General features: G+C 43.7%; 1 protein-coding gene across 1 annotated transcript in view; it reads left to right on the top strand.

Annotated features, from left to right (window-relative positions):
* LOC139381093 (ubiquitin thioesterase Zranb1-like) overlaps nucleotides 1–13,927 on the top strand; it is a 35,914-nt gene that overhangs the window by 14,449 nt on the left and 7,538 nt on the right. Inside the window, exons 3-6 of the mRNA XM_071124353.1 lie at nucleotides 9,369–9,556; nucleotides 10,332–10,485; nucleotides 12,862–12,933; nucleotides 13,609–13,807. Coding sequence (XP_070980454.1) covers nucleotides 9,369–9,556; nucleotides 10,332–10,485; nucleotides 12,862–12,933; nucleotides 13,609–13,807 — 613 coding nt within the window. The remainder of the gene's footprint in view (nucleotides 1–9,368; nucleotides 9,557–10,331; nucleotides 10,486–12,861; nucleotides 12,934–13,608; nucleotides 13,808–13,927) is intronic.

Below are 13,927 nucleotides of genomic sequence, written 5' to 3'. Positions count from 1 at the left end.
TCAATGTGGTGCTCTAATTCTAATCACTTTGCTTGGTGAGGTAGATTGCTGCTATAACTTGATGACCATTCACATACCTAACCATTTCATTTTCTCTCTTGTAGAGTGTATCATTGTTTTCAGTGCCATGATGTCCTTGAAGAGCAGATTCAATGCATGAGCAGCACGGCCAATGGGTGTGATGTGAGAGTAGGACTCCTCCACTTCAGACCAAGCAGCCTTCATGTTCGCAGCATTGTCTGTCACCAGTGCAAATACCTTCTTTTGTCCAAGGTCATTGATGACTGCCTTCAGCTCATCTGCAATGTGGAGACCGGTGTGTCTGTTGTCCCTTGTGTCTGTGCTATTGAAGAATACTGGTTGAGGGGTGGAGATTATGTAGTTAATTATTCCTTGCCCACGAACATTCAACCACCCATCAGAGATGATTGCAACACAGTCTGCTTTCTCTATGATTTGCTTGACCTTCACTTGAACTCTGCGTCCAGCAAACTAGTGGATAAAGCATGTCTGGTTAGATGGGTGTATGCTGGGCGAAGAACATTCTGTAATCTCTTCCAATACACTGCCTGTGAGCATCGGAGGTGAACCAGTTGCATACACAGCTTGAGCAAGACATTCATCAGCATTTCTCTGACTACGTTCCTCCATTGAGTCAAAACAACTTCTGAGTCCAGGAGGACCGTGAGATGTTGCTATCGATAAGGTGTCTGCGCTATTCATCATTTTCACCTCTGACAAAAGTCCTACTTCTATTCGAGGTTGCTTGTTGTGATCGCTGAGGGAACTTTATGCACTTGGCCAGATGATTCTGTGTCTTTGTTGCATTCTTCACATATGATTTGGCACAGTATTTGCAAATGTACACAGATTTTCCTTCTGCATTAGCTGCAGTGAAATGTCTCCACACATCAGATAGTGCCCATGGCATTTTCCTATAAAGATTAAACTTTTCTAATCTAACAACTCCTTTGTAAGATAAATGTTTTAAAATGAAACGTACAGTTGAAGTCGGACGTTTACATACACCTTAGCCAAATACATTAACTCCAGTTTTTCACAATTGCTGACATTTAATCTGAGTAAAAATTCCCTGGTTTAGGTCAGTTAGGATCACCACTTTATTTTAAGAATGTGAAATGTCAGAATTAATAGTAGAGGGAATGATTTATTTCAGACTTGTGGAGGTCTACAGTTTTTTTTTTTTCTGAGGTCTTTGCTGATTTCTTTTGATTTTCCCATGATGTCAAGCAAAGAGGCACTGAGTTTGAAGGTGGGCCTTGAAATACATCCACAGGTATACCAATTGACTCAAATGATGTCAATTAGCCTATCAGAAGCTTCTAAAGCCATGACATCATTTTCTGGAATTTCCCAAGCTGTTTAAAGGCACAGTCAACTTAGTGTATGTAAACTTCTGACCCACTGGAATTGTGATACCATGAGTTATACGTGAAAATCTGTCAGTAAACAATTGTTGGAAAAATTACTTGTGTCATGCACGAAGTAGATGCTCTAACCAACTTGCCAAAACTATAGTTTGTTAACAAGAAATGTGTGGAGCAGTTGAAAAACGAGTTTTAATCACTCCAACCTAAGTGTATGTAAACTTATTGTGGGAAGCTTGTGGATGGCTACCAGAAACGGTTGATCCAAGTTAAACAATTTAAAGGCAATGCTACCAAATACTAATTGAGGGCATGTAAACTTCTGACCCACTGGGAATGTGATGAAAGTAATAAAAGCTGAAATAAATCATTATCTCTACTATTATTCTGACATTTCACATTCTTAAAATAAAGTGGTGATCCTAACTGACCTAAGCCAGGGAATTTTTACTCTCAGATTAAATGTCAGCAATTGTGAAACTGTATTTTGCTAAGGTGTATGTAAACTTCTGACTTCAACTGTGTGTGTGTGTGTATTTCACCCCACCCGGTATTGTAATCAAAAGTTACCAGAAAGCATGTAGTCCTTGGCTCAGACAGTGTAGTGGTGTGGGCTCAATAGCATCTCATTAGTGTGCAAGACCTTGAGTGCACAGCACATGTGATTGAATAATTTACTGTGCATGCAGAGGGTTGCAATTCCATTGAATTGGTGATAGTTTAACCAAATATGCCATAAGATCTAGAATTGCCTTGTGTGTATGCCACAAAAAAGGTTCACTGTTATAAGCTAACTTTTTTGATAAATTTAAGCAAAATTCCCCAAATTCCTTTACTTCCCATGGAACATTTTCAGAAATTTCCCGGGAGGTTTCAGACCATTTGCAACCCTAGTGAAGAGGATACTCTACGTTCCCTTTCAGAGAGTGTCCCTTGAAGCTTTGAATCAAGGTCTGGTCCAGTCAGTGGCACTGCACCTGGAGTTGATGGTGACTAAGTGGATTCCACTGCTGCTGTCTGGACTACATGGCAGAGAGGATTCCATTGGCTAGCTAGCCTCTCTTCTGTTTTTAGTGGAGTTGCCCCTCCCAGTCAGTTTGTCCACTGATGCAAAGGACTCCCCATTGTCTGAGGGGACCCAACTTAATACTGTGAATGGGAGCCCAGGGGATCACTCGTTGTCAACATATACACTGCTCAAAAAAATAAAGGGAATACTTAAACAACACAATGTAACTCCAAGTCAATCACACTTCTGTGAAATCAAACTGTCCACTTAGGAAGCAACACTGATGGACAATACATTTCACATGCTGTTGTGCAAATGAAATATACAACAGGTGGAAATTATAGGCAATTAGCAAGACACCCCCAATAAAGGAGTGGTTCTGCAGGTGGTGACCACAGACCACTTCTCAGTTCCTATGCTTCCTGGCTGATGTTTTGGTCACTTTTGAATGCTGGCGGTGCTTTCACTCTAGTGGTAGCATGAGGCGGAGTTTACAACCCACACAAGTGGCTCAGGTAGTGCAGCTCATCCAGGATGGAACATCAATGCGAGCTGTGGCAAGAAGGTTTGCTGTGTCTGTCAGCGTAGTGTCCAGAGCATGAAGGCGCTACCAGGAGACAGGCCAGTACATCAGGAGACGTGGAGGAGGCCGTAGGAGGGCAACAACCCAGCAGCAGGACCGCTACCTCCGCCTTTGTGCAAGGAGGAGCAGGAGGAGCACTGCCAGAGCCCTGCAAAATGACCTCCAGCAGGCCACAAATGTGCATGTGTCTGCTCAAACGGTCAGAAACAGACTCCATAAGGGTGGTATGAGGGCCTGACGTCCACAGGTGGGGGTTGTGCTTACAGCCCAACACCGTACAGGACGTTTTTAATTTGCCAGAGAACACCAAGATTGGCAAATTCGCCCTGTGCACTTCACAGATGAAAGCAGGTTCATACTGAGCACGTGACAGTCTGGAGACGCCGTGGAGAACGTTCTGCTGCCTGCAACATCCTCCAGCATGACCGGTTTGGAGGTGGGTCAGTCATGGTGTGGGGTGGCATTTCTTTGGGGGCCGCACAGCCCTCCATGTGCTCGCCAGAGGTAGCCTGACTGCCATTAGGTACTGAGATGAGATCCTCAGACCCCTTGTGAGACCATATGCTTGTGCAGTTGGCCCTGGGTTCCTCCTAATGCAAGACAATGCTAGACCTCATGTGGCTGGAGTGTGTCAGCAGTTCCTGCAAGAGGAAGGCATTGATGCTATGGACTGGCCCGCCCGTTCCCCAGACCCGAATCCAATTGAGCATCATCATTTCTCTGAGACATCATGTCTCGCTCCATCCACCAACGGCTCCTCCTGCTGCTCCTTGCACAAAGGCGGAGGTAGCGGTCCTGCTGCTGGGTTGTTGCCCTCCTACGGCCTCCTCCACGTCTCCTGATGTACTGGCCTGTTGCACCACAGACTGTCCAGGAGTTGGCAGATGCTTTAGTCCAGGTCTGGGAGGAGATCCCTCAGGAGACCATCCGCTACCTCATCAGGAGCATGCCCAGGCGTTGTAGGGAGGTCATACAGGTACGTGGAGGCCACACACACTACTGAGCCTCATTTTGACTTGTTTTAAGGACATTAAATCAAAGTTGGATCAGCATGTAGTGTGGTTTTCCACTTTAATTTTGAGTGATTCATTCAGATCTAGGATGTGTTATTTTAGTGTTCCCTTTATGTTTTTGAGCAGAGTGTGTGTATATATATATATATATATATATATATATATATATATATATATATATATATATATATATATACACACACACACACCCTGCCCTTAGGTCCCAGGGGCTGGTAAACAGTGGGCCCAGCATGCGGGGCTAGGCAGCCTGGCAGCGCCTGCACTAAAAATAACTGACTGGTGCACAAGTCAAAAATATACATGCATTCACATCGAAGAGGATGTTCAGCCTGCTGTTTGCATGACTGGAGTCCTGTTACGTAGCCTCTGCTGGTGTAGCATTACATGTCATTTGTGTACATGATTAGGCTACTTGTTTTAAACAAGCATCTCATCTGGACTTAATGAATCACATTTGAGCCTACATTAGCTTCACAATGATCCTTATTGGAAACTGCAAGTGCCACTTTCCTCAGTAAAATCTGTCATATAATTACACGGGCTAAGCTTTTGAATGTTTGTTTAAAACAAAGCTAAATCTGTAACATGGTCGGATTAACAATGCATTGTGGGCAGTACCCTGTATAAAAATTGTGTATCCAGGAGCAGTTTTAGTCATGTTGCTATGATGCATTCCAAGCCTTTACTCTCCAGAAGCTAGCGATTGAGGAAGTTTGCTCCACTGTAGGACAAGATGCCTGTTTGTATTAAGGGCAGTCTGCTTGACTGAGGATATCCTTGTCTGCTTTACAGCCCACTGGCTTGTGCCACAGCAGGTTTATCGGACTTTCTCATTTTATTAGAGAGACTCTTCATTGCCTGAACACAGCATGCAGGTTTCAAGTGGTCCCTATGCTCCAGGAAGCTTTCTCTGATGACCTGTCTTATAGTGTGTGTATCTGCAAGTATCTGTTCCACATAAGGATGTGTGTCTGCTTGCCAGTTTTACACCTGAATGAATTGGTAAAAGGAGTGAATGCACAGAGGCTACAATACTAGTCTTGTCTGTGAGTGGGTAGATCTATTGGTACCAAGATGAAAAAACCCATAGACGCGTCAGCCCAGAAGGACTGGAATTGAACACCCCTGGGCATAGCTAGCACATCAACTAGGCTACATGACTTGCCTGCAAAGCTGCAACACAACCTGAAACATGAAATGTGATATAATTGGTGAAATGATTGAACAGGAATTTGTACTGTGGGATGAACCTGTTTGGATAAACCCACTCTATGCAATCTATAGATCAGGCAATCTATTTTCTTTGGTTGCTGTCATGAGTAGTCTGAGCTCTGAATCACACACTACCTAGCCTAGGCTATGTCATGCATAATATCAGTAGGTTAATTTAGCCATGAAGCCATTGTGGAAAGAAGTTGTAAACGGGTACAAAGTGTGCTGTAGATGGCATGTTGCCCCCTATTCTGAAGTGCTGGCCTATATGTCACTGGTTGTCAGAGGCTACTGTTGTGGCAGACGACCTGCGAAGTAGTGCCGACGCTGCCAGTTGAAAATCTGTCAAAACAATTGAGAGCTACAGTAATACACAGGCTGACTGTTCATCTGGCTCTCTGTCTGCACTTCTTCCTTGACAGACCATTGAAGGCCCTGGGTTTCTGCTGCCCTGAGATCAATTAGACTCCTATTTATGCAGGCTCATAGCCAGCCTTCAGTTAATTCAATTGATTTGGTGTTACCGTCAGGGGAAATTCAATCAAATTTGGTTTTCTTGTAAAAAAAAAAAAGGGTCTCCTGACTCTGTCATTTGGAGATCTGGACAAACAGGCGAGAGAAAAAGGAGAGGACTGGAGAAAAGAAAGGAAAGTGGTAGATGCTTTGTGCCAGGTGAATTCATTTAAGTACAATTATTTTTTGCATATGTAACTCAATGCGGTAACGAGAATATTGTTGGAGTTTATCTTCTGAATGTTTAGTGTAGGCCTACTGATCTACATGTACCTAGATTGCTGACGCTAATTTACAACAATGGTACTCTGTAGATCAGTTGGTAGGACATAGTCCTGGACTTGCAAGCCCTATGGGTTCAATTCCTGTGTGCCACCCATAAGTAAAAATGTATGCTTGCGTGACTAAGTTGCTTTGGATAAAAGGGTGTGCTAAATTGCATATCTATATCATATCAACAACGTTATAGATATAAGTTGATTTAAATAGACCCTTTTTATGTGGACATTTTCTGTGGGGGGAAATTAGCACTTTCATGAATTTTGTGTCTTGATTATTTTTCAAAGTTCTCGACCCTTCCAAATATAGAGCAACTCTTTTTGTATCCATTTCCTTCCTAATGTGGTGTGTATGTGTTGCAAACGATGTGAGTGTAGTTCTGACTGTGCAGGCTGGCCGGCTGGCAGGCACACCCACAATAATGGACTGCTGTGAGAAGTGGTTGTGGTCTTGTCTCTCACATTCCTGTCTGAGCTCTCTCCCGCCCTCTCTATTACTCTCTGGCAAGCTCCTAACAACACAGTTTGTCCTCCCACTCCCTCTCTTCCTACTCACACTTTCTCTTAGTTACTTTCTAAAACACACACTTGTGTGATATATATAACACATCATTCACATTTTATTTGTCACATACACTTGTTTAGCAGATGTTTTTGCGGGTGTAGCGAAATGCTTGTGCTTCTAGTTCCAGCAGTGCAGCAATATCTTCTAAGTAATATTTAACAATTTCACAACACAAACTTAATACACACATCTAAAGTAAAGTAATGGAATTAAGAATATATAAATATATGGATGAGCAATATCAGAGCGGGATAGACTGAGATACAGTAGATGTGTATATACAGTATTCTATACCATGAGATGAGTAATGCAAGATATGTAAAACATTATTAAAGTGACGAATGTTCCATTTATTATAGTGGCCAATGATATCAAGTCTGTATGTAGGTAGCAGCCTCTTTGCTAGTGATGGCTATTTAACAGTCTGGCCTTGAAGTTGTTTTTCAGTCTCTCAGTCCCAGCTTTGATGCAACTGTACTGACCTCGACTTCTGCATGATAGGGGGGTGAACAGGCAGTGGCTCGGGTGGTTGTTGTCCTTGATCTTTTTGGCCTTCCAGTGACATCGGGTGCTGTAGGTGTCCTGGAGAGCAGTTAATTTGCCCCTGGTGATGCGTTGTGCAGACCGTACCACCCTCTGGAGAGCCCTGTGGTTGTGCCGTACCTGATGGTGATACAGCCCGACAGGATGCTCTCAATTGTGCATCTATAAAAGTTTGAGGAGTTTCGGTGACAAGCCAAATTTCTGCAGCCTTCTGAGGTCGAAGAGGCGCTGTTGCACAGCCTGCACCACACTTTCTTTGTGGGTGGACCATTTCAGTTTGTCAGTGATTATGGACACAGGAACTTAAAACTATCCACCTTCTCCACTGCTGTCCCGTCGATGTGGATAGGGGGTGCTCCCTCTGCTGTTTTCCTGAAATTCACGATCATCTCCTTTGTTTTGTTGAAGTTGAGTATTTTCCTGACACCACACTCCCAGAGCCCTCACCCCCTCCCTGTAGGATGCATCGTCGTTGTTGGTAATCAATCCTACTACTGTAGTGTCGTCTGCAAACTTGATTATTTGAGTTGGAGGCGTGCATGGCCATACAGTCATGGGTGAACAGGGAGTACAGGAGGGGACTGAGCACGTATCCTTGTGTTGAGGATCAGCGAAGTGGAGGTTTTGTATCCTACCTTCACCACCTGGGGGGGGCCCGTCAGGAAGTCCAGGACCCAATTGCACAGGGCAGGGTTCAGGGCCTCAAGCTAATGATGAGCTTGGATGGTACATTGACTATAACTCAGCCTTCAACAGCATAGAACAGCATTTTTACATGGGCATTCCTCTTATCCAGATGGGATAGAGCAGTGTGGCTGGTTTTTCTTTTGTAGTCCATGATTGTCTGTAGACCCTGCCACATACGTCTCTTGTCTGAGCCGTTGAATTGCGACTCCTTTGTTTCTATACTGACGTTTTGCCTGTTTGATTGCCTTGCGGAGGCAATGACCTCTAAATGCAGCCTCAGGATATGTGATTTCCAGTTTCCATAAAGTCCAACTTCCTTGAGGGCCGTCGTGGTATCAGCTTGAGGGGAAATATACACGGCTGCGACAATAACCGAAGAGAATTCTCTTGGGAGATAATACGGTCGGCATTTGATTGAAGCATTCTAGGTCGGGTGAACAAAAGGACTTGAGTTTCTGAATGTTAGCACAATCACACAATGAGTTGTTAATCTTGAGACATACCCTTTTTCTTCCTGGAGAGATGTTTATCCCTGTCAGCGCGATGTAATGAGAATCCAGATGGCTGGACCAACTCTGACAGTATATCCCGAGAGAACCATTTCCGTGAAACAGAGTGTGTTACAATCCCTAATGTCTCTCTGGAAAGAAACCCTTACCCTGATTTATTTTTTTTTGATCACTCACACTGATTACCCTTTTGATTGTAGAATAATAGTTAGTCTTAGCGATGTTGTTGTGTAATGTGCCAGAGACGGCTACATGGGTATTTCAGAAATCTGAACAAAAATGATGAGGCTGGTAGTAGCACTGGACATTTTCTAATTTTATCTTCCCCCACACTTTTTAAAATGCCGTTCTTTTTCAAATGGTGGTTTTGTTTCAGTACTGTAGTAGTAAATCTACCCTGGTGCCTATGTGGTTTTGGCAAGGAATAGCCTACAAATGATTGGGATGGTAAACGCAAAGAATTTCCACCATGACTGATATACAGATACACTGAGTGTCCAGACATTAGGAACACCTGTTCTTTCTATGGCAGACTGACCAGGTGAATCTAGGTGAAAGCTATGATCCGTTTATTGAAGTCACTTATTAAATCCACTCCTGTCAGTGTAGACGAAGGGGAGGATACTGGTTAAATAAGGATTTTAAGCCTTCAGACATGCATGTGTTTTATTCAGAGGGTGAATGGGCAAGATAACAGATTGAAGCGCCTTTGAACGGGGTATGGTAGTAAGATGCCAGGAGCAACGGTTTTAATGTGTCAAGAACTGCAGCGCTGCTGGGTTTCCCGTGTGTATCAAGAATTGTCCACCACCCAAAAGACATCCAGCCAACATGACACAACTGTGAGACGTGTTGGAGTCAACATAGGCCAGCATCCCTTGTAGAGTCCATGCCCCAACGAATTGAGGCTTCTCTGAGGGCAAAAGGGGTGGAACTCAATATTAGGAAGGTGTTCCTCATGTTTTGTAAACTGTACATTGAGTTTATGTAGTGTGTGTGGCTTGTGTTTTTCACTGCTCACTAATTCCCCCCTCTCCTTTTCTGCAGGTGTGGTAGAGGGGGACCTGGCTGCAGTAGAGGCCTATAAATCGTCAGGGGGGGACATCGCCAGGCAGCTGACGTCCGACGAGGTGCGCCTTCTCAACCGGCCCTCGGCCTTTGACGACGGCTTCACCCTGGTCCACCTGGCCATCCGCTTCCAGAGGAAGGACATGCTGGCCGTGCTCCTCACTGAGGTCAGGACGACAAACAGGCCCTGCCAATGTATTAGCTGTAATGGTACAGATCAAAGACTTTATTTATTCAGCTGTACCAGTTAGTGTAAATTAAATGTGCTGGTCAATAGTCACTCCATCTCCAGGTTGAGTTAGTTTCTACTTGTCGATGTTTTGAAGATCCGGCTGATGAATAACTGTGTTCACCTCTATCTACCGGGAGAGGACACAGTGGATGGGATGTGTTGTATTGAGCTGTGGTGTGTGTGTGTGTGTGGCAGATCAATGGGAGTGTAAACATTATACCACTGCTGACTTGGTGTGTGTGTGTGTGTGTGTGTGTGTGTGTGTGTGTGTGTGTGTGTGTGTGTGTGTGTGTGTGTGTGTGTGTGTGTGTGTGTGTGTGTGTGTGTGTGTGTGTGTGTGTGTGTGTGTGTGTGTGTGTGTGTGTGTGTGTGTGTGTGTGTGTGTGTGTGTGTGTGTGTGTGTGTGTGTGTGTGTGTGTGTGTGTGTGTGTGTGTGTGTGTGTGTGTGTGAGAACCCTGGAAGGACTGGTAGGATTTTGTCCGCTAAGGAAGGGCAGGGCAGGGTCTACCTGGGGCCTGTTCAGAAGGGTGCAGTGTTACCAAACGTTCATATAGATTGTGTTAAACAGGGAATCGAGTCAGGGATTCTACTCATTAGATTTCTCCCTGGAACGCTCTGAATGTTTCACCTGGCTTTCATGCTCCCTAGGTTATATTTGCAGTAGGAGACATTTTATCATTCCTGTGTCACATTCTCTGTCTGTGTCTAGGTGTCCCAGCAGGCAGCTAAGTGTATCCCAGCCATGGTGTGCCCTGAGCTGACGGAGCAGATCCGTCGTGAGGTGGCTGCCTCCCTGCACCAGCGCAAGGGAGAATTCACCTGCTACTTTCTCACTGACCTGGTCACCTTCACCCTGCCAGCAGGTCAGCCTCCCACTGACCTATTACATACTACTGCAGTAGTTTTATTTAGCCTAGTTATTGTGTATAGTTGTGGCGTCCTGTTTTTCTGCTCTTCTACACTAAAGCTTCATGTCTTAGGCCTGTATGATGGTAGAATGCATGCTTTGTGTTAGGTAATTGTATGGTTGTTTCCAACTACTCAAGATAAATAATTTCCCTGGCACCATCTTACGGTATTGTCGGATGAACAGGCCAACTGTGTTTATTTCCCCAAATCAGGGCTCCAGAATGTGACGATTTGGTCGCGTTTTGCCACTCTTTGACTTGGCTAAGCGAGTAAAATATTGAATTGCTTGGAACAGTGCGAGCTGGAAATTCTAGCTGGTCACTTCAGTCAACATTTTCTGTTTTGGGGGAGGCTACAATTATGATTTGGTGAAACACAAGGCTCCAGACTGCAACCATTTAGTCACATTTTGCAACCCTTTGACTTGACTGTGCGAGTGAAAATGTATTGGATGCATCGATGTGTGCTGCACATTCAACATGGTCACCTCAATCCAATTATATATTTTTTTTAGGAGGATAAAACCATGATTTGGTCAAACAGTGTGCATTAGCCTCATTATCATCCTTATCCTTCCTGTAATGAAAGTGTCTGCCCTGTGCCTGTTTCGCTGGCGGAAGCCACTGTCACTCCCTCTCCCACACGGGTGCTCCGAGTAGGTTAAAAGATAGGATAGTGCTGATTGGGCTATTTTTCAGTTGTTGTTTTTTTAAATTACTAATTGACCAACGTTGGTTCAATTATTTGAATTCCATTTAGTTCATTTTTTTCTGTGAGCTCAATGTGCACATTGTGCAGCTTCTCTATTGATAAATCAGATCAAGCGCGAACTCTGCGATGTACTAGGGAGTTGTAGTTTCCAACAGGCCAATTTAATGCAGAAAAAGTTGTAATTAACTACAATGACCATAATCCATTGGGTGTCTACTTGTCCGGTCTGTGTTACTTTTATACCTGCTGCGTAAAAGAGACAGAAGGATCTGCAATCGAAGGATGGAGAGCAGTTGCTTCGTGAGGTATCTCTACCTGAAAATACTTAATCTAAGTGATTTTGATAGTTGGTATTCAGCAGTCATAAAATAATGCCTTATTTATTTGGAAGAACTACTAAAATAGTGATTTTGATGTAATGTGAATAAATTATGGTTAATGGGACTTTTGTTTTATTATGTGTTGAAGTATTCAACACACAATGCATAGTGCATTAAATGTAAAAAATAATCAAAATACATTTTATGTTGATATATTTAATAATCGAACCGACCTCAAAAAGAACTAATAGCTCAGCACTACTAAAGGAAGAGAAAAATGCAATAGCAGAAGAAAAAAAATCTGAAAGCAACTGTTGTGACAATGTTTGTGGAGAAGAGGGTCTCATCTTTTGGGGGGTATTGCATGTATTTCTTAACTCTTGATATTGAGTGTTTTAGCATTGTTTTAAACCCAAAATAACTGTGCAGGTCGGCCATTGAGGTCAATCATTTGAGGCCAATAGATGTCATTGGGTAGTATGCTGCAAAGTTTTTTTTAGACATAATATTTAATGTTTGAGTAATCAGTTACACTTACAACAGGCAGCCTAATAAAGTAATTATGGACTGTCGTTTCTCTTTACTTATTTGAGCTGTTCTTGCCATAATATGGACTTGGTCTTTTACCAAATAGGGCTATCTTCTGTATACCACTCATACTTTGTCACACACAACTGATTGGCTCAAAGGCATTAAGAAGGAAAGAACTTCCACAAATTAACAAGACACATCTGTTAATTGAAATGCAGGAGGGGGCATAGCACGCACCCCTGAGGGGGCCCCGCGTTGAGGATCAGCGTGGCAGATGTGTTGTTACCTACCCTTACCACCTAGGGGTGGCCCGTCAGGATGTCTAGGATCCAGTTGCAGAGGGAGATGTTTGGTCCCAGGGCCCTTAGCTTAGTGATGAGCATTGAAGGCACTATGTTATTGAAAGCTGAGCTGTAGTCTATGAACAACATTCTCACATAGGTGCTCCTTTTGTCCAAGTGGGAAAGGGCAGTGTGGAGTGCAATAGAGATTGTGCCCGTAAAACGGCAGCTTTGACTCCTGCAACCTCAGGGTATTAAACCCTAATCACTTCAGCCTGGCTTGGTTTTTTTAACGTGTTTGTAGATCAAGAGGTTAAGACTGATTCACTTTCTTCTCCAAGCCCTAAACTTAATTTCACTGTCAAATTAGTACTTGCCCTCTAACTTGCCCTTTTTGAAGTTCTTTGATGATGAACTGTATCAAGTCTTCCTTGTGTTGTGTAACTAAATCAATTGAATGCCACCCTAAGTGTGTTTTTGTCTGCAGATATCGAGGACTTGCCCCCAACAGTTCAGGAGAAACTGTTTGACGAGGTGCTAGACCGAGATGTACAGAAAGGTGAAATATTGACTTATTTCAGTAACTTAAAATACCACTATTTTACTGAATTGTGTGTGAGTGAGAGACTGTTGTCATAGTCAACACTGGGTGGCATCTGAAATAGTTTCCATCCCCTCTACTAAATTAGAATGCTGCTGTATAGTGTTGTACTACAGGTCTGTTCACTGCCTGCCAACAGTGTGCATTCCCTGCTGGCCTTTCTGACATTTTGCCTGCCCTTATCGTGTGTACTTGCATCTGTGCTAATCATGCTAATTGAGTTTTAGGATTTCACTGATCCCTAAAGGGCTCTCCACAGGGATTTCATAGTCTTTGCAAATGGAGCTACGGAGGCCAGTTCGCGTTTAAAAAATGATGCCTCAAAGTACCTAGAACTACGTAGAGGGCAACGCAAACAAAACTCCGTCGGATCCATTGCGTAGACTGTGTAGAGCCCTTTAACGAATGACTGTACTTCCTCCAGGGCCTTTTGACTTTACGACGAAGAGTCGTTCAAAAAGAAATAATCGTTTGCAATCTGCATATCACTAATCACTGTACATCCCTATACTTTACAAGACTTGATGTTAGTTCTGGGCTGGAACAAAAGCCTGCACACCATATAAAACCAAGGAGTGATTAATTTTTTTAAATGACCCCATTGCCCTTTCAAAGCCTCACTTTCTCTCTCAGAGCTGGAGGAGGAATCTCCTATCATCAACTGGTCTATAGAGCTAGGCACGCGGTTGGACAGCAGGCTGTATGCCCTGTGGAACCGCACGGCTGGGGACTGCCTGTTAGACTCAGTATTGCAGGCCACCTGGGGCATCTATGACAAGGACTCTGTCCTCCGCAAGACCCTTCACGACACTCTGCACGACTGCTCCCACTGGTGAGACCTGGGTCTGGGGTGTGTAACTTTGTCTGGGGATAGGATGAGAAGGCTGTGTTTGTTTGTGCAAACCAATTATTTAATTGTGGAAAAAATAACCTGTTCTCATTGCAAAAGGGT

The sequence above is a fragment of the Oncorhynchus clarkii genome, chromosome 23 (genome assembly GCF_045791955.1).
Source record: "Oncorhynchus clarkii lewisi isolate Uvic-CL-2024 chromosome 23, UVic_Ocla_1.0, whole genome shotgun sequence".
In the NCBI taxonomy this organism is placed as follows: domain Eukaryota; kingdom Metazoa; phylum Chordata; class Actinopteri; order Salmoniformes; family Salmonidae; genus Oncorhynchus; species Oncorhynchus clarkii.
The sequence above is the reverse complement of the archived record's forward strand: the minus strand, read 5'-3'. Positions and strand labels throughout refer to the sequence as shown.